Genomic DNA, 22,415 nt, shown 5'->3' on the forward strand with positions numbered 1-22,415 from the left:
TCTTCCCAGACCGGGGCACGAACCCGTATCCCCTGCATTGGCAGGCGGACTCTCAACCACTGCGCCACCAGGGAAGCCCAACCCCCTAATTCCTAAATCAAAATCTAGACTTATCTTTCATATTGCTTTAGTTTAAATTATTTTAAGTTATTATTTTAATTTACTCCGGTTTTTTTTCTTTAGTTTTTTAATTAGAAATCTGTACCCACTAGCCCTTGTTATTGTACTTACCTAATTCCCTGTTCTGCGTTTCTTAGATGGTTGTGCTGAACCCAAAACAGATATTTGCTTGCTTCTTCCTTCCATTGAGACTATGGTTAGGTTCCCATTTTCAACTCCACAGTTCAGCTTTATATTTGTGGTGAGTGGTGAGAATTCCATTAGGCTTTTCATTTTTAGGGTTCTGCTAATTTCTTCATAAATGTGCTGGAATTAGTAAAGAGAGGAGGTAATATCTTTGTCCCCTTTATTTATATACTTGATGTTAAAAGCTGCTTATCAGGGAAGCAGTATTTCTAGAGTTATGCACAAATCATAATGATAACTGTTTGTTGATGAACCAGGTCTACTGTTTTACTTCAAGTTAGGGAAACTATTATTGAAATGGAAAGGGAACTTCTTCTCTTCCAAAAAAAGCTATCTTATGCAAGTTTGATATATTTGTCCTCTTCTGAAGAACATTTTGCTTTAATTGCACTAGTCATTTTTTCTGGAATACCTAGACTCTACCTGATGAACTCTGGTGGGATCTGTCTGCACCTAAACTCTGTTTTTTTAAGGTTTGACTTATTATTATATATTTCCTTCCTTTTATGCATCTGCTTCCCCTGAAAAGTTGTTCTTTGGTCTTCTCATCTCTGGGAATGATTGAGAACCTAAATCTAGAGTCCTACGTCAGTGTGTTCCTCTGTTATACCTGGTATACTGGAGAATGTTATCCTTCATTTGCTTGTTTTTCTGGTTTTCTGTTGGCCCTTTTCCTATTAAGTAAGTGTGATAGGATATCTTATTTCCATAAGGAACTTCTCAGATATAAACAGTAATGGTGTAATTAAAAAGATTTATCTCACTTCTCCTTTAGACCCTCTTCCCCAGTCCACGTTATTCAAAAAACCTGAAAAAAAATTGCTTTCATCCTAGACGCAAATCCAGATCTCCTTCCCCTAGAAGACGATCTTCCCCTGTCAGGAGAGAGAGAAAGCGCAGTCATTCTCGATCTCCCCGTCACAGAACCAAGAGCCGGAGTCCTTCCCCTGCTCCAGAGAAGAAGGAAAAAACTCCAGAGCTCCCAGAGCCATCAGTGAAAGTAAAAGAACCTTCAGTACAAGAGGCCACTTCTACTAGGCAAGTACATAAAAATTCATTTGTAAATATCACAATTTTAGGCTGTTATTAAGTGACCGTAAATATGATACCTGTGAGTTACAAACATAAACTTACTTGTTTTACTTGTAGACTTTTTAAACTATAAAGTTAGCTTGTTGAAAAGAAATTCAAATTGTATAGGGGAGTATAAGTAAGATGACCCAAAGGTGACCACTGTTATCTGTTGGTTGTGTTGCTTCAGATATTTTATATACTATAACTTGCCTTTTTTTCCCCCACTATTATGGACAACTTTGCACTTTTAAAAAAAATGTATGTGATTAGAATTGTTAGTTCACTGGATTTCACTGATGTGTATATATCTTTCTAGATGTCTTCATAGATTTTGAAAACTTTTTAAAGAAACAGCTTGTTTATATTACTGTATTAAGACTTAGGAGTCTGAGTAGAAAAGGCACAAAATAAGCTTTTTTCCCCCCCACACAGTGACATCCTGAAAGTTCCCAAGCCTGAACCAGTACCAGAGCCTAAAGAACCTTCTCCAGAGAAAAACTCCAAAAAGGAAAAGGAAAAGGAGAAGACCCGACCAAGATCTCGGTCACGTTCCAAGTCAAGATCCCGGACACGTTCTCGCTCTCCTTCTCATACTCGACCGAGAAGGCGCCATAGATCCCGATCAAGGTGAGTAGTGTCTTTAAGATCTGCATAGATCTTAGATTTTATGTGCTACTCTCCTAGGTAGAATTGGGTAAATTATATCAAAGCTGTGGAAAACATTTAGCACAAATGTTACGCTTTGGATTTCCAGCAACAATTTAGGGACGCTTTCTGGGTTCCATTACAAATCCCTACACAAATAGAAAATTGTGTCCCTTGAAATCCATTTTTTAAATGTAGCTGTTGAGAAAACTATGTTAAGGAATTCATTCCTTGCTCATGATTTACTCAGATTCTAATTCTGTTATGGCAGATCATACTCACCTAGGAGGCGGCCAAGCCCAAGAAGACGGCCATCTCCTCGAAGAAGAACTCCACCGAGACGAATGCCTCCTCCACCAAGGCATAGAAGGAGTAGATCTCCAGTGAGACGGTGAGAGTTTTGGGGTTTTTTGTTTTTTTGGTTTCTTTCAGTTTGAAATTGTCAGATGTACAAAAGTACACCATGTTTGTTTTAGGCTAATCTTTGAATTAGTGCTCCCCTGGAAGAAAAGAACTCATGAGTAATAATAGGTAGTGTCTTAATAAAGAGATACCTCATTTGAGATGTAATGCTGTTATTTGTGCAGTGATAACACTAGTCTAGTGTTGGAAAATAAAAAACAAATTATTGGTGAATTTGTGTTAATCTTACCAGTTATTTGTGTTAATAATCTTTACCACTTCAGACCCTACCAAGAAATCCTATCAAGGGAATTAGCCACCTTCTTTGTCTTTTAATTACCACTGGTTTCTGAATATAGATGACTACAGAGCCAATAAACTGCTTTACCAGTATTGAAATAACCCATTTGCGTTATACCTTTCTTTTTTTTTTTCTTTTTGCGGTATGCGGGCCTCTCACTGTTGCGGCCTCTCCCGTTGCGGAGCACAGGCTCCGGATGCGCAGGCCCAGCGGCCATGGCTCACGGGCCCAGCCGCTCCGCGGCATATGGGATCCTCCCAGACCGGGGCACGAACCCGTATCCCCTGCATCGGCAGGCGGACTCTCAACCACTGCGCCACCAGGGAGGCCCTGCGTTATACCTTTCTTAATGTGTCTTTTTCACATTAAAGAAGAGTACTTATTGGAAACAGTTCAAACAGAAATAAGATGAATTGAAAATTACCCACAATCCCATTCCATACATTTAACCATTATTAGCAGTTTGGTATCTATTTTTGAAGAAACGGGGCATAAAAGTCACTCTGTCAATACCAGTGTTCTTTTTAAAAAATCATTTTTAAATTAGCATAAGGTAAAATGTTAGGATCTATAACTTCTAACAAAAAGACTGTTGCTACACCTGCCCAAAGTGGAGGCATGGTGCACTGGTAGCAGAGTTTTGTGCGTTCTTTATGATACATTTCACCTGTTTTTGGAAGGAACGGATGATTGTGCTTCAGATTATACTTAGGACAGAATTTTTTGTGTTTTGAGTCTATAAGGTTTTTTCAAGGAACCAAATCGACTTGGAAATTAAAGAGGGGAAGCAGTAAGGTCCTTAATTTTGTTTCTGCAGTCTGAGGCTTTTCAGAGTCCCATATTTTTAAAAAAGGTACTTTTCGGGAATTCCCTGGTGGTCTAGTGGTTAGGATTTGGTGCTTTCACTGCTGTGGCCCGGGTTCTGTCCCTGGTCGGGGAACTGAGATCCCACAAGCCACGTGGTGTGGCCAAAATAAAGCAAAAACAAACAAGATATTTTTCTTTGGAGAGGGCTTGTCAAGGTATATTGAACCATTTTTTATAACTACTACTAAAAATTACAGAATTGATGTTACTACCAATAAATGAGACTGAAGATGTAAATGGTCAGTCAATTTAGGCATCACACTTTTCTAAAATTGTTTCTCCTTTGGAGAAAAAGTAATACTGGTGCTTTCTAGCATAAGATCAGTGGAAACAGCTACTTCTTTGGAGTTTTGCAAGCAGCCTGTTTTAATTGCTTACTGAGCCATTTAACAGTGAAGATAATTTGCAGATTGTGTAAGATTCCCTTTCAGCCAGTTTTTATCTCACACTTAAGGTAGGGTTTCTTTTTTTCAGGTTCTCAGGAATTCTTCCGCCAAAGGTGAATTCTGCAGGTACACATAATTGCAACAGAACTTACCACAAATTTTGCCGCAGAATTCGAGAGTCCCCTGCTTCTAAGTTTATGTAGCTAAATGAATTCCTAATCTTGCACGTTTTTTTTTAAAAAATGCAACATAAAGGTTGCATGACATTGTGTTATTAAATGAAAAAAATACTTTGCCACCCAAATTTTGTATGCAAACTCCAAAACACTCATATTATTATTCCTAAGGAGGGAAGAGACTGGTTAGTTATTCTCTTATAGCACTTGACATATTTTATAACTACTGGAAAGACAACTCAGAAGCATTTATCAGAATAAGTTATTTAGTTAGTCTCAGAACTAGCTGTTTCCTGTCCTAGGTTATGGTTTTGTTTCACATTAAAAAAAAAAAACCTCATTTATGTGCTTAGCTACATAAACTCAAAAGTTGGATAAAAATAGCTGTATTGTTGTGTAAACTGTACATGCCTGTAAGGTCATTTTCTGTAAGTATGTAGTTAATGAACATGAGTACTTTATTCCACAGAAGAAGGCGTTCATCGGCATCCTTGTCCGGGAGTAGCTCGTCCTCTTCTTCATCTCGTTCCCGGTCACCGCCAAAGAAGCCTCCAAAGAGGACATCCAGCCCCCCTCGGAAAACTCGTAGGTTATCTCCTTCAGCAAGCCCTCCGAGGCGAAGGCACAGGCCATCACCTCCAGCAACTCCACCACCAAAAACTCGTCATTCCCCGACACCCCAGCAGTCAAACCGGACGAGGAAAAGTCGTGTTTCTGTCTCTCCAGGGAGAACTTCAGGTAAAGGTAAAAATCAAGCACATAAAAACAATATGTTCTTTCTTCATTTGGCCTCAAAATACCTAGTCAGTTGTTGCTATCCCCTACTCCCTTCAAAGTATGAAGTTGCTGGGTAATACTTGTATGTCATGTTTTTTGTAAATTTGCTTAGAAGCTCACCTTTTCTTTCCTGCTTTAAGTTCTTGTTTGTTGAAATGGAGTTTACATGTAAAAGTGTTTTGTTTTTAGCAGTACCCTCTGGAATTGAGTAGGTGAAGTGTACTGTTACCAGCTGTGGGCTGTTTGAGTTGGGGTAGCTTACCGAAGTTTGTGTTGTCATGTTAAGGGATCTTTTTATTACTATGAGACCAGTTAACTTTTTTTTTTTACCCTGCAGATTTTTTGTTTGATATCTTATTTGAGGACTTCATATTCTGTTTTATTTCTTTCTTGGCCACATTGTACTTCCTAGGGAGGGACATGGTGTCCTCCTAAAAGCTGATTTGTTTTTTTAATTTAGGCCCTAGGCAGGGTTCTTCTGAGTATTGTCCTTGCTTTATTCTGCAGATTGATTTCTGAGGAATTTATGATCTGTGATCCTGCCAGGCAAGTAGAATGCCATGTTAGTCTGAGTGAAGGTTGTGGTCCGTTGGGGTTTGTTTCTTTAGCATTAAATATACACGGAGAAAAACTATGGTATCCATTTGAATTGGGCCTTTGGTGCTTAGGACTGGAATGACATACACAGCGTGATAGGTGAGTAGTGGGGGAGGGGGAGATCTTAGAAGAACTGTTATAGTAATTGGATGTTAAGGAGCATTCTGTAGATTAATATATACTGGGGTTGCTCTGATCCCATTTAAATTTTCAGGTTATAAATGAAGAAATTAGGGATACCTTAGGCAAAATCTTGACTGTATGTTTTTATGAAGTTGGTGAGCAGGATTTCTAATCAGCACCCTGCTGCTTCATTTGTGTCCACCCACCACCACCCACTGGCCCCACAACCTTGCAGTGTGGCAGTTCTAGAAAGGCAAATTTTGCTTTTTTGATCTCTGTTACTGTGAAGTATAGACAAGCTATCAGAGTGAGGGGGGAACTGACAGATGATGGTAATTTGTAAAGAGTAATGTACAAATTATTTTCTGAACCATAGGTTAATTTGCTGATAACATAAATATTATGTGGTCATTTTTGTTGAATTGGCCCTTTAGACTTAGGCAACTGGATAAATTGGATAGGCAACTGGATAGATTTTCATAATATCATGTCCCATATTACTTTTTGTTCAAAATAGTTTCCATTCACCGTGTCCAAATCTGATGCCTGTTGTCCTGACCTATTTTTTCTTTTCCTGTGAAGTTTTTGCACTTCTGAATACTTCTTTCCTTTGTCTGGAGCCAGAAAGTTCTCTAGTAAAATAATAGTTTGAATGTTCCCACCTGTTACTTTGCAAAAACACATCAGATTATGATTTTTCTGTTTACATCGTATAGCCAAAGGGTAATAAAAGTACCTGAGCAGAAGGACTGAATCCTTGTTAAATCGGTTGATTGTTAAGAATTACTTGTTAACCTTTGTTAGGGTCTGCACAGATAACCAACCTCTTGTGTCTTGATATGTTGTTGGGAAGAGTGGGCTGCTGCTTTTCTGGAAACAAGTCACAGTGGATATGTACATAGGAGAGAAGTCAAGGTGGAAGACAAAGGGCCAGTTACGTTCCTGTGGCTTATGGGGCAGGTCTTCCATGTCCAAACAAAACCCAGCCAAAGAGATTGACTGTGGGTAGTGTAGTGAGAGGCTGCCTTTTGTCCACTGAGGCTGAATATTGGTTGTAACTACTTGGAGATAAATAGGTTTTTATAGTAAAACGATCCCAACCCTCTGTGATGAAATTTCAGAGCTAGGAAAGACTTCAGAAGTCGTCATAGGTTCTCAGGTTAAGTGAATTGGTCAAGGTCAGCCATCCAGGACTAGAATTTGGGCTCTCATTCCCAGTTCAGAAGTGTACACTTTCCGAACTTTCCTACCCCCACATGCCTGTTTTGATTGCTAAAGGAGGGAAATAGAAGGCAGGGTAAAGTTTTTCAGCTTCTGTACCGGGTAGTATGATTTCAGAAATTCCTTTCTTGCAGTCTCCATTGCTAATAAGAGCACTGATACCATTGAAATGTGATAGATTTTACTTTTGTATTTCGTGGGGTAGTCATCAATCAGGGCTTTAAGGTTCTGCTGTTAATAGTGGGTGAACGGAGTGGGAGGCAGGAAAACTATTTTGGAGAATTAGAGGTAAATTATTTGGAGTATAATATACATTCTCATCTGAAAGGGTCCTCAGGAAGCATTTTGTAATCAATGGCATGTCATAGTTAAATTGGCATTATCTTAGTACATAAAACAGTGCTTTGAAATCAGTGGAATATTTAATGAAGTATGTTTACAGGGGCTCTATACCTGTGGTGGTGGTGATAATTTTGAGTTAGATCAACATAACCATATGAATGTGCTCTGTAGATACTTACGGATTATTTTAGTAATTCTGGTCACAGAGTGACTTATCTTTACAAGTGATCTTTTGAGCAAGTCTGCAAGGTTAATGATTAATAGGACTATTGAAGTAAATTTTTTTTTTTTTTTTTTTGCTGTATGCGGGCCTCTCACTGCTGTGGCCTCTCCCGCCGCGGAGCACAGGCTCCAGACGCGCAGGCCCAGCAGCCATGGCTCACGGGCCCAGCCGCTCCGCGGCATATGGGATCCTCCCAGACCGGGGCACGAACCCGCGTCCCCTGCATGGGCAGGCGGACTCTCAACCACTGCGCCACCAGGGAAGTCCTAAAATACAAGTTTTAAATGCAGTCTTGCTACTATATTTCATGATAATTAGATAATCACTAGATTATCTAGTCACTGGATTCTTTACCCAATCCAGTGATTTGTCCAAAAGGCTTATTAGGTAGAATTAATAAAATGCTGGTATTTTAAAAGTATAGTGGTAAATTCTTCAGTTGGATTACTTCAGCAAAGATGATTAGATTGCTAAATTACTGCCCCTTAGGATAAGCCTTTACAGTATTCTGAATGAGCGTCTGTTAAATGTATCTAAATTCTAGGTTAAACATTCCATGTTAATTGCTTTAATTAAACAGAAACAGGTGTAAGCGTACTGAGGGGATCATATTGTTTTCAAGTCTAGTTCTTAGAGGAATGGTCTCAAATGATGTTTCAGGTTAATCTAGGGTAAGATTAATGATTATCTGTGTATATACTTTTGACATTAGTTGAAGCAATGGGATGGATAATGTAGACAGAGATAGTAATTGTTAGAAATTAAAGCCTATGCCATAGATATAGAAATAGTGTCTTGGGTTCAGATCCTAGTCCATTTCAATTACCCGCATGACTTCGGTTGAGGTTACTTTTTTTTTTTTTTAATCTTTGGAAAGGATCCTCTAGCCTTAGCATTTAATATTTTTACCGTTGTGAAGGTCTACTTTTTTACAGGTAATTTAAGGTCCCTGATGCTATTGTGAAGGTTATACTCTACATCAAAAGCCTTCAGCCTCTTAGGTGACTAATTTGTACCTCTTCTCCAAAACAGATATTTTTCTCTGTGAAAATTTCATCAGATCTTATGTCATTTATCATTTATCATCTTCATTACTTTTCTGGACCAACCTGTAGTGGGTGCTTAAAAGCTCTTATGTTGATGAGGCCTTTGTAGTTAAGAGTGTGTGTTTTAGGTTGTAGGGTAGCTCACAGAGGTTTACTTTACTGAGCTGAATGTTATGCATAGTATAGAGCTTGTTCTACTCAGAAACAGCAGCTCCCAATTTCTCTTAAAGTTTCTCTTGGGAGAATCTGAAAATTTTAAAATTGGGAAATCATTGTAGAACTTTCTGAGGCTTTTCACCAAACATTTACAAATTCTTGCTTCTACTTCAGGTAATGATAACAGGGGCTTATAGGAACTTTTTAATTGTCAGTAAATTATTTATGAGAATAGTCACACTTCTTTTTGTACTATTAAGAAGATGTGTTGCTTTTTGTTTCGTTTTTGTATGTATGTAAGTGGGGGTTTTCTTCCCCTTATTTTTAGTGACAAAACATAAAGGTACTGAGAAAAGAGAGTCCCCTTCACCAGCACCCAAGCCTAGAAAAGTGGAGTTATCTGAATCAGGTAAGTGTTTTCTGTGTTTTTTGTTTGTTTTGGTTTTTTTAAGCTGAATTAGATTCTGGTTAAAGATTAATTATACGATATGGCTTAATGGTTAAGAGCTAGGACTTTGAAGTCAGATCAGCCTGTTTGAATCCCCAGCTCCACTAACTACTTTTTGTTTTGTTTTAATAATTTATCTGAGCCTCTACTTTTTTTTTTTCCATCTCTGAAATGCAGATAACAGTACCATCCTTTTGGTCTTTGGTTGTTAACTGAAATAATGTTTATAAAGTGCTTGGCATGCAGACCGAACTGTCACAAATGCCTAAATAAGTTTATTTTTATTATATTTAGTGAAGATAGTCTAAATTAGCATTTAAATTGGCATTTTAAGCTCCTCCTTTATTAAAAAAGAGTAGCTGTATTGCTTGACCCAACCAGATAAAGGTTTAGGAGACCATTTGCCAATTCAAATATGTTACATTTTCTGTATGCATGACTAAAGAAACACTTTCTAAATGCATCCATCTTTCAGAAGAAGATAAAGGTGGCAAAATGGCTGCAGCAGATTCTGTGCAGCAGAGACGCCAATACAGACGACAGAACCAGCAGTCTTCCTCTGGTATGGACACTGGTTACGTTTTTTTCTTTCTACATATCCTAATAAAAATACTTAAGATAAAAATATCCGGAAGTGTAGTGAATGTATCCATACTTAGGAGAAATATTTTTGTGCCTTTGTATAAATATGTTAGGAGAAGGTGTTAGTACAATAGTTAAAACAGGAATAGAAATTGGAAAAGTATATTTCTTTCCTCAACCCTGTCTTACTCCCCAAAGCTTTTTTCAGAAATTTTCTGTGCATGTATAAGTATCTGTGGTTAAAAAAACAAACAAACAAACAAACCCACAGGCTCAAACTGTAGATTATATTGCCTGCCTTTTTAACCTACTATAGCTAGACATCTTTCCTTGTTAATTCTTAAGGATCTACCTCATTTATTTACCAGCTGCAGCATTTTTAAAATTTTGATAATATGCTGTCATCTATTGAGCCACTCGCCTATTTGGACATTTAGGTTATTTCCAGTTTTTTATGTGTGTTTGTGCTTATGTGCGTATATCTGTAAAATAGTAATTAGAAGTGGAACTTCTGAATTAAAAAGTATGTATGCAGAAACCTGATTTTTAAACCAGATATCCTGGTTTTATTCGCTTAGTTGGTATTTGTGACTGAGTCTAGGCACTACCTTTGCTTTTCATTTATAAAATGGAAACCAAAGCATCCCACAGTGGCATTAAGTCAGTTAAAAGCCATACAGCTTTTGCAACTCTTTAAGATGAGGTTAATCATGGAAATGTTTGAAAATACATGTAAGTTTTGGATATTTTTTGGTATTTGGGACTTGTTAGTTATTTTAAGTTAAGGAAACCATGTACAAATGAAGTGTTTCTCTTTGCAGTCCTTGACTGTTACCAGGCCTGTAGGAAATGTCACGTACATTTTGTTTGTTTGATAACTAATAGGAGTATGAAGTAAACTATTCAAATGCTACTAGTAAGACTTTCAGTAGCCTTAAAAGTACATAGAGTAACAAGAATTAAATAATGCTTGAGATGCTTTTTAAGCTTTACTTAGTTATCTGGAAGATCACTAGATTTATAAGGGACCCTGTCTTGTTGGATTGTTCTGTGGAAATGATTTGTATAACGTAATTATATAATAACGTATATTTATGTATGCTTGACTTTCAAGTCATTAAGCACATATCGATATTACCTTTTTTCAGAACTGATGGCTGTATATGTGCTTGCTTATGTTAGTGGACTTGATTTGCTAATTTGGACACTCCATCTGCTTAGATTCCAAAAACATAGACAGACTCTTAAGCATAGACCTGATGTAAATTTTTGTTTATTGTGTAATTATAGATTCTGGCTCCTCCTCTTCCTCAGAAGATGAGCGACCCAAAAGGTCCCACGTGAAGAATGGTGAGGTAGGCAGGCGGCGGAGACATTCCCCTTCCCGGAGTGCCTCTCCATCACCTCGAAAGCGCCAGAAAGAGACTTCCCCTCGGTAATGTCTTCACTGGTGTTCTGTAGTTGTGATGAAACTTCAGAACTTAAGGGATGGGCTGTGGGCTTATTTAGAATTTGCTTAACTCCTTCCTTTAAAGAACTCACAGTAGGAGATGGTCAGATTTGGGAGGTATTTGGGTTTTCTTTGTTCCGTGGTCATTACTATTTAATGAGAACTTAGTAAGTTTTGTACCAGCATGTCGAATGTGTGCGTGACTAGAATAGAACAGTTAAATCATAGCATTAACTCCCGACCATGTTTGAATATCTAAAAAAAAGTATCTCCATTAGTGATACTTAACTCCATTGAAGTAATTAATTTGGTGAATGGAATTCTTGACATTTGTTTTTTTCCACTGCTCTCAGGATGCAGATGGGAAAGCGATGGCAATCGCCAGTGACTAAAAGGTTGGTTAGATGCTATTTTGTAAATTAGGATTACATGTCAAAGTTTTAGTGACTTAATTTACTGTTTAGGTAACATGCCATTCTGACGTTTACAGGGTATGACTGGAGAAGTTCCTCAATTGTTTTGCTTTGATTATATTTTCTTACACATCAAAATAATGATAAAAGCATACACAGTGTTCATTTTAGAGCATCATTTGAATTTAGAGTTTTGTGCAGTTACAGTGTATTTGCTAGTCTTCTGCTTTCTGAGGTCTTAGCTGTCACTAAATTTCTAAGTATCCTTCCTGAAATGTTCACATTGTTCTCTTTATAGCTCAGTTTTTGAAGCTGTGTTGTTTTAAGTAGTCTCACTAATTAATAAGAGGGTTTTCTTGGAAAGGTTCTTTGGAACCAGTTGGCAGTGTAGATGATGGAGCAAAACGGTGTGTTTGTGCTGTGGAAGTAACTTACTTGACAAGAAAAAATAGAAACCTTAAAAAAAATTTAGATACAGAAGCATTCTGTTCCCAACTGTGATTATTCCAGGTTTCTGTAAAATTGCTAGTACAGCAGCTAAAAAATTGCTTTACAAAATCAGGTTAGTGGTAAGATTTCTCCCCCCCACCCCCGTTATGGTTAATGATGTTAGAGATTGCCATCAAGTCTCTAGGATTTGGAGATGGAGGAAGAATTTTTTGGGATCACACCTCAGTATTTTTAAGAAGGGAAATACAACCTGGCTTTGAATATTTCATATATAAAGTTTAAAGGTTGAAAAATGCAGCATTTTTCATGCTTCTAAACATTTGTCTTTGAGTATTGAACACTCTTTCCTTAACAGTGAATGGTGTATTGATCACACTTAGTATAAAAAGATAGTTGTTGCATCTATAACTTCTTGTCTTCATTACCAGCCTGACTAGTGAAGAAGTGAGGTGATTCTGAAGAGGTCACTGCAGAGATCGCAGGCTGTCTTTGTTCTTATAAGACTTCTGTATTCCTACATACTCGAGGACTGAGGGCTACTTCATGTTTTGAGACTTATTGAAACTGGTTCTCGTGCAGTTTGGGTGTGGGGAGACCTCTCTACTCAACAATTTCTACACACAGTTGAAGGCTTGAGTTGGCACTAGTATTCAGAGTAACTAGAAAATGTTTAGCCTTCTTCTACTACTTCTTCCTCTTCTTTTAAACCCCTGATATGTGTGCCATATCAGCTCAGGTAAGAAACTGTAGCCTTTAGGTCATAGAGCCATCGGGTGTCAAGATTCCAGTTATAAGTGATTATCCAATTTTTCTTGTAGTTCCTCTAAGTATGCTAGTTTGGTTATGGTTTTGTCTTTTGTTTTTTTTTTTAGGTTTTGGTTTTATTCTTTTTCTCTTTTTGGTTATTTTCTTACATGGAAACATAGGACATTGAAGGTCATCACTGAAAGGGACCTTTTAGTTACTCCAAGCCTTTCATTTTACAAATGAAACTGAGGCACAATAAATATCTCAGGTCATTAGTGTATTATAATAGATTCTAATCGGAGTTAAATTTTTTTATGAGAATATTTTAAAAGAGAAGTCACATAATCAACAGTAGTAGCCTCTTTTGCTATTACACCTACTGATAACACATTGGGAGTTCTGCTTTGTATCATCTCACCCTCAAAGTTTGCGAGTGTAAACCTTTGTTTTCTTCTTTGAGTCAAAACCCAAATGTCTTTTCCCATTTGAAATCTTCATTACCTGTTGAAACAGTACTGTAGTCCACCCTGTTTCTCTAGGTCCCGTAATTCTCAGATTAGCCTTGCTGGTAAAGTGGCTTCTTCCTTTACTTCTCCTTCTCCTTTACTGTTCTTTCTTGTAATTAACAATTTTGTCTACGTTTCACCTGAAGCTTATCTGTCTTGTAGTTTATATTTTAAATCTGTTCAGAGTGAATTTTTAAATTAAATTTTTATTTAAATTTTAAAATCTGTTCAGAGTGAATTTTTAAATTAAAAATTAAATTTACTAATGAATGTCAGAATTTTCATAGTTCTGTTAATGAACTCTCCTTAGTTTTAATGGGGAATCAAGACTAGTAAACTTTAGAAAATACTTCCAGATTCACAGGAAGCATCAATCCTGTACTGGGCAAGAAATTAAGAACTAATTACAGTTGACCCTTGAACAACATGTGTTTGAATTGTGCGACTCCACTTATATGCACATGGCTTTTTTTTTTTTCCAATAAATGCATATTATAGTACTACACGATCCTCGGTTGATTGAATCTGTCAGTGCAGAAGCCCGAGCCCCCCACATTGTTTAAGGGTTAATTGTATATTATTTGATTTCTTTGTATACACAAACTTAGCCAATAGATGTCAAACTGGCTTGGTATTTATTTTAGTATATCTGGTGGGACACTACTATGAGTTAGTCCAGTTGATTATAATTGTATTTTTCAGGTGTGCTTTTTGTGTTAATTGGTTAAGTGCCTAACAGCTCAGAATTAAGGTCTGTGATTCTTATCTGTATTTTAACCATATTGCTCCCAATGGCTTTAGTGCTCAGGCAGCTTTGGTCCTTTGTCTTTGGGGTAGTGTTTTTAGTTAATAGTTTGCAACTGTCGAACTGTGGGAACATTCTTTTTAAAAAATCAAGAACTTGGAGCAGTGACAGTGACACCCAGACTTTGGGCCTTAAATTTTAAATATCTGTATTAGAACATGGTATTTTTCTAGGCTTTAGAACAGTTGTTCCTAACAAGGAATCAAAAATCACTTGAAGCACCTTTTTAAACATATACCGGCTAGACCATAGCCCAAACCTGGTGAACACAAATTTCAGATAAGCTTCCAAGCTGTTTCTGATGTACATTCTAGTTAAAAAGCAATGCTCTAAGGCAGTGTTTTCAGACTTTTTTCACCCTGTGTCTTGTTAAGAATGTTCTATGTCATGACTCAGATTGCATATTTATATACAGAAACAAAAATTTCACAATACAAAATTTACCCTTACCACAAGTTAAAGCACTATGATTTTCTTTTTCTTTTCTTTCTCTCTTTCTTTTTTTTTAAATCTTGGTTCTCACCCAGGGTCTTGACTAACTACACTGTAGTTTGAAAAACACTGCTTTGAGGGATAGAGTGATAGCTGCCGCACTTTGGGTTGACAGTGATTGAAACTAAATCATCTTGATCACTTAGTTATAAATGTTATTGACTCTGAATCAACTATAATTCTTCTTTGGTCTAGTGGTAGACGGAGGAGAAGCCCCTCCCCACCGCCTGCCAGAAGGAGACGTTCTCCTTCTCCTGCCCCTCCGCCTCGTCGACGCAGGTCTCCCACACCACCACCACGACGAAGGTACTTTATCACATAGGCTAGTGGGAGCTAAAGGGAGCAACTTTGAATCTTTGTGATTGAAATATTTTATTCGAGTGGCATGCACAGCTGTTTACAAAATACCACATAGTATACAATTCCATTTACATGAAAAGTCCAGAATACACGAATCTGTAGAGATAGAGAGTTATTAGATAAGTGGTGCCTAGGGTGGGATGGGAATGGGGAGTCATGATGGTTGAACACTGTGAATATAGTTGACCCTTGAGCAAGGAGAGGAGTTAGGGGCACCGACCCTCCACACAGTTGAAAATCTGAGTATAACTTTACAGTTGGCCCTCCATATCTGCGGATTCAACCAACAGCAGATTGTGTAGTACTGCAATGCGTATTTTAAAAAAATCCACACAGTCCAAACCCATGTTCAGGGGTCAACTGTATACTAAAACAATTGAAATGTACACTTCAAATGGGTGAATTTTATGATTTGTGAACCACATATCAATAAAGATGTTAAATTAAAAGGCAGGATCACTAGTGATTACAGAGGGAAAAAATATTAACTTTATAGTGGGGAGTTAAATTTTGCTTTTTGGAACTTACTGAATTTTTTTCTCTTCAAAATATTTTCGATCCATGGTTGGTTAAATTTGTGGATACTGGATCTTTGGACACAGAGCGCTGACCCTGTCAGACAAACCCAAATTGAAAGTCATTTTACAAAGTAACTGATGAGTACTCTTCAAAAAAATGTCAATCATGAGAGGGAGAGAGACTGAGGAGCAGTTACAAATTGGCAGAAACTAAGGACACGTGACAACTAAACGCAATGTAGGATCCTGATTTTTGGAACCTTGAACAGAAAAAGGACATTAGTAGAAAAAACTGGGGTGACATTAGTATTTTAGTTAATACCAAGGTGAATTTCATAGTTCTGGTAATTTTTCTGTGGTTATATGGGATGTTAAGTGGAAAGTCTCCACTATTTTTGCAGCTCTTCTGTAAACCAAAAGTGATTTCAAAATAAAAGCTGGGGGAAAAAATTTTTAAGAGCATTGCTCAAACACATTATCAAGCGGTATAGTTGCTACTACAACTCCTGAATGGCCATTATGTGGCAGGTAAAGTGGTAGATGTTTTATGTACTTCATGTCTCCTCAAAATGATCTTGCTTGGTAGGTGGTATTCCCATTTTTCAGGTGAGGAAATGGGGGTTCAGAGTTATTAAATAATATGGGCAAAATGGAAAACTCTACAGTGTTGCCCAGTGTATGGCTGATGTTTAGGCAGGAAAATATTTTGAGCTCAAGGTCTGAATGTTTCAGGAGAAAATCAGGCCATTGGAACTAAATGTTATATTGAGGTTTAATTCCTGAGAGGCAAATTAGGGTTATGTAGGGATTAAGCATTAAGAGGAAGGCCAAGTTGAGACTTTGACAGGGATGCGTTCTGCCTAGCAGTAGACTTCCATTGAATACTGCTCTTTGGACGCACAAAAAATGTAAGTTTGTCTTGGTGGGGGCAGGGTAGAGATACCTTTTAAAGCTGTGCAAGTGAACGCTAATTATTAATTCAGAGTCCAAACACCAGTTTAGAGAGGGTACCGCACACACAGGAGAGGTCTTTAAAGCACAGACTTCCTGAGTTCAAGTTGAACACAGTAGAGTCTTGCTTATGTAGTTATCTAGTTGCTACATAGTGATAATGGATCTTCCGTTTCCTTAGAGCAATGCAAAATTCTCTTCTCAAAAAATATTAAGTTGATTCTGTATGGATTGTGCTAAATGACTTTTGACAAATTTGAATTCAGTCTGAAAACTAAATTTCTCCATTAATCACAATGACCTATTTGTAGTCGTCTAGGATAAATAGGAATTTACTAAGTGATTTTTTTGTTGTTGTTACTTTAATTGAGTTTAAATGCATGACATTTCCACTTAGAAATATTCTCTCTCTGTGTGGTGCTGTATAAGTACATAGTTTTCTTTGCATTCTGTTTGTACTCTGTTGGACCTTTTATTTTTCCTAGGACTCCTTCTCCTCCCCCACGTCGTCGCTCACCTTCCCCAAGAAGATACTCTCCTCCAATACAGAGGAGATATTCTCCTTCTCCACCTCCAAAGAGAAGAACGGCTTCACCCCCTCCCCCTCCTAAACGAAGGGCATCACCGTCTCCACCACCAAAGCGTCGGGTCTCCCATTCGCCACCTCCCAAACAAAGAAGCTCCCCAGTCACCAAGAGACGTTCGCCTTCATTGTCATCAAAGCATAGGAAAGGGTCTTCCCCGAGCCGATCTACCCGGGAGGCCCGGTCACCACAACCAAACAAACGGCATTCGCCCTCACCACGGCCTCGAGCTCCTCAGACCTCCTCAAGTCCTCCAGCTGTTCGAAGAGGAGCATCATCATCACCCCAAAGAAGGCAGTCCCCATCTCCAAGTTCTAGGCCCATTAGGAGAGTCTCCAGGACTCCGGAACCCAAAAAGATAAAAAAGTAAAAATATTCTATCCTTTTTGGTTAGGAACACTAACTTGCATAGCTCTTTATGTTTGGAAGCCCCCCGCCCCCCAACTGAGAAATCACAGAAAAGAATAGCTGTGAATACAAACTTGAAGGCAAATTCTAGGTCCTATTCATAGATCCTTTCTGTTTTCAGGATAGTTCCTCATGGTATAAGCTAAATGCCATAGGCTTTTACTTGGTTCTTAGGGATATCAGGCTTACTGAGTCTGTTTCCAAACCTAGCTCCGAAGTGGTGCATAGGATATTTCTTGCATGTCTATGTGACTGATAAAAACAGTCTTAAATATAGGAACTGGCATTACTAATTTCATACAGAAAGAATCATTAACAGAATGGATAGAGGATTGTGGGGCTTGAACTACTCTCCAGGAGACTTAGGTGATAAAAATTTGATAAGTGTTAGTATAATCAACCAGCAGACTAAGTGCTGTGAAATATTTAAAGTTCATGATCTGGTTTTATAATGGTAGTTGGTTGTTTTCTCTTAAGAAAGAAGGATCTCTGCTTTTGGATGTTAAATGCTTTATTTTTTCCCTCTGTTTCTAGAGCTGCCTCACCAAGCCCTCAGTCGGTAAGGAGGGTCTCATCTTCCCGATCTGTCTCGGGGTCTCCTGAGCCAGCAGCTAAAAAACCCCCAGCACCTCCATCCCCTGTCCAGTCTCAGTCACCCTCTACCAACTGGTCACCAGCGGTACCGGTTAAAAAGGCTAAAAGCCCAACACCAAGCCCATCACCGGCAAGGGTATGTCTTGCCCTGTTTTGGACATCTTTTATAATTATACGTGGTCACTTGGAAGGAGAGAATTTTTTGTCTTTTGTAGTTCAGAGGAACATTATTTTCTACTGTTCAGATGGACTTCAAAAGGAGGCACAAATTAAGTGGTGGTGTTTGCATCACAGTCCATGCTTAGTACTCTAGACATCCACTAATTTGTGATATGTCTAATATTATTAAATTCTGTAATCTTGGTGGTGAAGATTGGGTTATATAGACAATTTAGAAGAACAGAAAGAAAAAAATTACCCTTGATTCTGTTATCTAGGAGAAAAATAGTTTAGCGTTTCTGTTGTTTTCTGTAGTGTTTGACAGGTTTTGGGATAGTTATGGTCACAATAGAAGTTTCAATCTTAGATCATGTCTGATTACATTTTTATAAAGAAAAAATACACTTTATCACAAGAAGATACCAAAATGTCGACGGTGGTTATGTGTTAGAAGGAGAGTGATGAGTGATCTTAATTTTTCTTCTTTACATCTTAACGGTCTTATTTTTTCCTACAGTGTAAATACATTATTTCTATAATAAAAAATGAACCTCATAACTTGTGAAGTGTTAGATGGAGTGGAAAGTACTTTGTTGTCCCATAGAGCCTTATCTTTGGCAAGCTACATAGATAAGAATAACACTGTTGTTTTTATGTTGTCAAGCTTAAATATCATTGGGATATTAAAATATCAGAACTTAAACTGTTTTCTTTGTGATTCATTAATCATGGCAGGTTTCTGTATTGTATAAAATCAGTGGTGGATGTCCATCTTAATAGGATTGAATTATTGTCCAGACTGACTGAATGGATTGAGGAATTTTAAGTAATGCTTAGAAATGTGAGATTTAAAAATTATAGACTAGATGCAATTTTAGCAGAGCTTATCCTTTGCTTAAATTTGGAATATATGCGGTGGAGAACAATGTACCCGCATTCTAGAGATAGATCAGACAGTGATTAGAGATGTGGCATTCATACATGCTTGTATTTAGGATAATAGCTATTTATTAAAAGCCTACATGTTAGGCTGGTATTGTGGGTGATTTACAGATATTCCCATTTAATTTTTATAACAGCTTTATCAAGGATTGTTATACCCATTTTGGGTTGACAAAAAGGCCTCAGAACACATCAGGCAATTTGAGGTCAACTAGTTTAATAGGTTCAGGAACCAGAATTCAACTCAGGTCTAGTTGAGTTCAGAGACTTTTCCTCCTGTTGCACATGGTGCTTTTCCTTACATCTGGTGGTAGACCCTGACTCAGGCCAGTCTTGGAGACCTGATTCATAGCTTGTGGTTGGGAGGCCTGGTTTAATGTGAAGTTAGTTGGGGAAATTTTTAAAAAATCATTTATCTTCAAGGTCTATTTCAACTCTTGGAAGTCTTTGCTTTCAGTGGTGGTTCCCATCTTTTAGGAGTACTTTTCTTGGTGGTGATTGGCCCTGGGTCTTCTTTCCCCCTGTAGCCACATGAAATCCTGAGATTAGCCCAGTTGGTTATTCCCTTGAAGAAATAAAATGTTTAGTTGGACAGGTTGATTTTATTGCTTTTGGTTTTCTCGATTTCTAGAATTCAGACCCAGAAGGAGGTGGAAAGAAAAAGAAGAAAAAGAAGGACAAGAAACACAAAAAGGATAAGAAGCACAAGAAGCACAAAAAACACAAGAAGGAAAAGGCTGTAGCCGCAGCTGCTGCAGCTCCTGTGACCCCTGCAGCCATTGCTGCTCCCACAGCCGCGTCAGCACAGGAAGAACCAGAGGCAGAGCCAGAGCCTAAGAAGGTATTTACGAACACTGTCTTACAGTTTGTACAGATAGCTGAATCATTTGGTATTGAGAAGTAGCTAAGTAATTTTTTTCTAATAATTGGATGCTCAGCTGTTAACTCTCTTCTGATTGGTTTCTCTATTACCACCTACCAAGAGCAGGAATTTGCTAAGGCTAACGATAAGAATATGAATGGCATCCAAAAAGCTTAATGTATATTTTTTAAAAGAAATTCAATATAATTAAATATACCGTATACTTCACCCATTTAAAGTATAGTGATTTTATGGGGGGTTTGTGTATTCATAGAGTTGTGCACACATCACAAGAATTTTCTTTTTCTCTGTACTCAGCATCTCCCACCGGTGTCTCAAGATTTAATGATATGACCTTTTTGGGATTTTTGTTTTTGTTTTTGTTTTTTATTTTTTGTTTTTTGTTTTTTTAGGAGACTGAAAGTGAGGCTGAAGATAACCTTGATGACTTAGAAAAGCACCTGCGTGAAAAGGCCCTGAGATCAATGCGGAAGGCTCAAGTGTCCCCACAGTCCTAGGTGGAAATGTTTGTTATGATGTAAATTTTATTTGGTTTGTACGCAATTCAGTTTCAAAATTGCTAAAAATGTGTTTGAGCTTTAGACTATAACATTTGTTGTAATAATTGCTAGGTTGAAGTTCACCATGTAAAAAAAAAAGGGCATGGATATACATTGCAAAAGGTGTCCACAGTGTATTAGTGACATTCTTTCATTGACAGCTGACATAAATTCATTTAGAGTGAAATATTTTAAGCCAAAAAAAAAAATCCCCTTTTTAAAAAAGGGGGTTTAAATATTGTTGGCATTCTTATGGTTCCTTTAAATGCCCCTGTCTATTCCCAGAGGTTTTTCTTTCTACTTTTTCTTTCTTTTTTCCTTTTTCTCATTTGAGTCTTAGCACCCATTTAAGTTATGATGCTTTCAACCTTGTATGGTTTTTGCAAGCTTGCCCAGAAATAAGACCACTGTTGAACTACCACAAAAGTATAAATGAATATTTTAATGCCACAATCTTTCCTGTTGCCTGTGGAGTCTCTGCTGAAATGAATCAGGATTCGAGCTCTAGGATGAGACAGAAAATGAAAGCATGTTGTTTGCCAGGACACTGTGGGTTTATATTGATGTGTAACAAGTTGATTTGGAACACTGGAATTTCACTCTGTTCTGTTTATTTTTATTTTTATTTTTTTTGTAAAGGCAGTTAACTAGTCCCAGGAAGGATCCTTCAGTTACATAAAATTTTGTTTTATGAAATGTCATGGCTCCATTCATAATTTTGTCTTGTTCTTCCGATTGGTATATACAACTTTCAGAGCTCTTGTGTTTGGAAAGCTGGAAGGGCCCAGACTTTGAAATAGTGTCTTGTTTTCACTGTTTTTGTTTTGTTTTTGTTGTTTTTTTTTGTTTGTTTTTTTAAACTAAAGCTATATAAAGCTTGTGGATTAAACAATAAATTTCTAAATTTAAAAATGTTGGCCACTCACTTTTACTTACCCATCTCAATACTGCAGGAAACCTACCTTAGAAATCTTACAGTGCCTTTACCCCCTTGGCACCTTTGGCAGAGTGAGGATTAGACAAGGGAAATAGAAGGTGATGAAATTGTCTTACCATCTTTATTTTAGTAATTAATGTGATAAGTGCCATGAAGGGAAAGCACACAGTGAGATTGGAACATATATAATGGGCTAGGTAGCCACGCATAGGGGAAGAGTTTCAGGCAGAGCAAACAGTATCTGTACACCCCAAGACAGAAGAAGCCTGGCACATTCCAGGAAGCGAACGAAGGTTAAGAAATGACTGGAGCAACCTCCCTCTATTGGTGGGGGTGTGTGGTGTGAGCAATATAATTTGAGGAAACTTGGGAGTTGATAACATTGTATAAGGTAAAACAACAACATTCATATGAAAGAAGTAAAGGGGAATTTTGGGCAAGTGAACCTAAGCTTAGCAAGTTGTCACATAGGCAGTTAATTTGATTGTAGTTTCTGGCAGTTGAAGCAAAAAGAAGGAAAATGCCTACATGTCTTAATTTCAGGAAAACTTAGTGGGCAGTTGTTTATCTAAATGATGGACATAGAGGGGCTATTTTTACAGGTGGGTTTTTAGAGTGATTTGTAACAAGGCAAAAGCTTATTAATGAAGCTGCTTTTGTAGCGACTGAACTAAGGTATCTAGAGTGACTCTCCACCATTGATAGAACCTTACATGTGTCTGTGGCAACTTAGAGCTTTCAGGGACCTTCCACATGACTTCCTTCTGACTTTATAATTCTGTGATGTAGGAAATGCACAGAATATCCAGTTTGTGCTTGTTTTTTGTTTGTTTTTTGGCCACTGGGCATGTGGGTTCTTAGTTCCCCAACCAGGGATCGAACCTGTGCCCCCTGCATTGGAAACGTGGAGTCTTAACCACTGGACCGCCAGTGAAGTCCCCAGAATATCCGGTTTCTAAGATGGTTGCAGCTGATTTACCCCTTGCAATATGAACAAACCAATGA

The 22,415-nt window shown here is 37.8% G+C and overlaps 1 protein-coding gene across 16 annotated transcripts in view; it reads left to right on the plus strand.

Moving 5' to 3' along the window:
- Positions 1-21,169, plus strand: part of SRRM1 (serine and arginine repetitive matrix 1) — a 28,243-nt gene extending 7,074 nt beyond the window's left edge. For 5 of the 16 annotated variants that reach the window (XM_060089159.1, XM_060089163.1, XM_060089173.1 and 2 more), the window contains 13 exons: positions 1,141-1,344; positions 1,813-2,007; positions 2,297-2,416; positions 4,627-4,901; positions 8,971-9,051; positions 9,566-9,652; positions 10,963-11,107; positions 11,476-11,517; positions 14,731-14,841; positions 16,850-17,314; positions 17,891-18,086; positions 19,683-19,892; positions 20,327-21,169. In XM_060089159.1, coding sequence (XP_059945142.1) covers positions 1,141-1,344; positions 1,813-2,007; positions 2,297-2,416; positions 4,627-4,901; positions 8,971-9,051; positions 9,566-9,652; positions 10,963-11,107; positions 11,476-11,517; positions 14,731-14,841; positions 16,850-17,314; positions 17,891-18,086; positions 19,683-19,892; positions 20,327-20,431 — 2,236 coding nt within the window. In that variant the 3' untranslated portion in view covers positions 20,432-21,169. The remainder of the gene's footprint in view (positions 1-1,140; positions 1,345-1,812; positions 2,008-2,296; positions 2,417-4,626; positions 4,902-8,970; positions 9,052-9,565; positions 9,653-10,962; positions 11,108-11,475; positions 11,518-14,730; positions 14,842-16,849; positions 17,315-17,890; positions 18,087-19,682; positions 19,893-20,326) is intronic. The other 11 variants (XM_060089160.1, XM_060089164.1, XM_060089161.1 and 8 more) reach the window with 6 other exon arrangements.
- Positions 21,170-22,415: the final 1,246 nt, after the last annotated feature.

This window comes from Mesoplodon densirostris, chromosome 2 (genome assembly GCF_025265405.1).
Source record: "Mesoplodon densirostris isolate mMesDen1 chromosome 2, mMesDen1 primary haplotype, whole genome shotgun sequence".
Classification (NCBI taxonomy): Eukaryota; Metazoa; Chordata; class Mammalia; order Artiodactyla; family Ziphiidae; genus Mesoplodon; species Mesoplodon densirostris.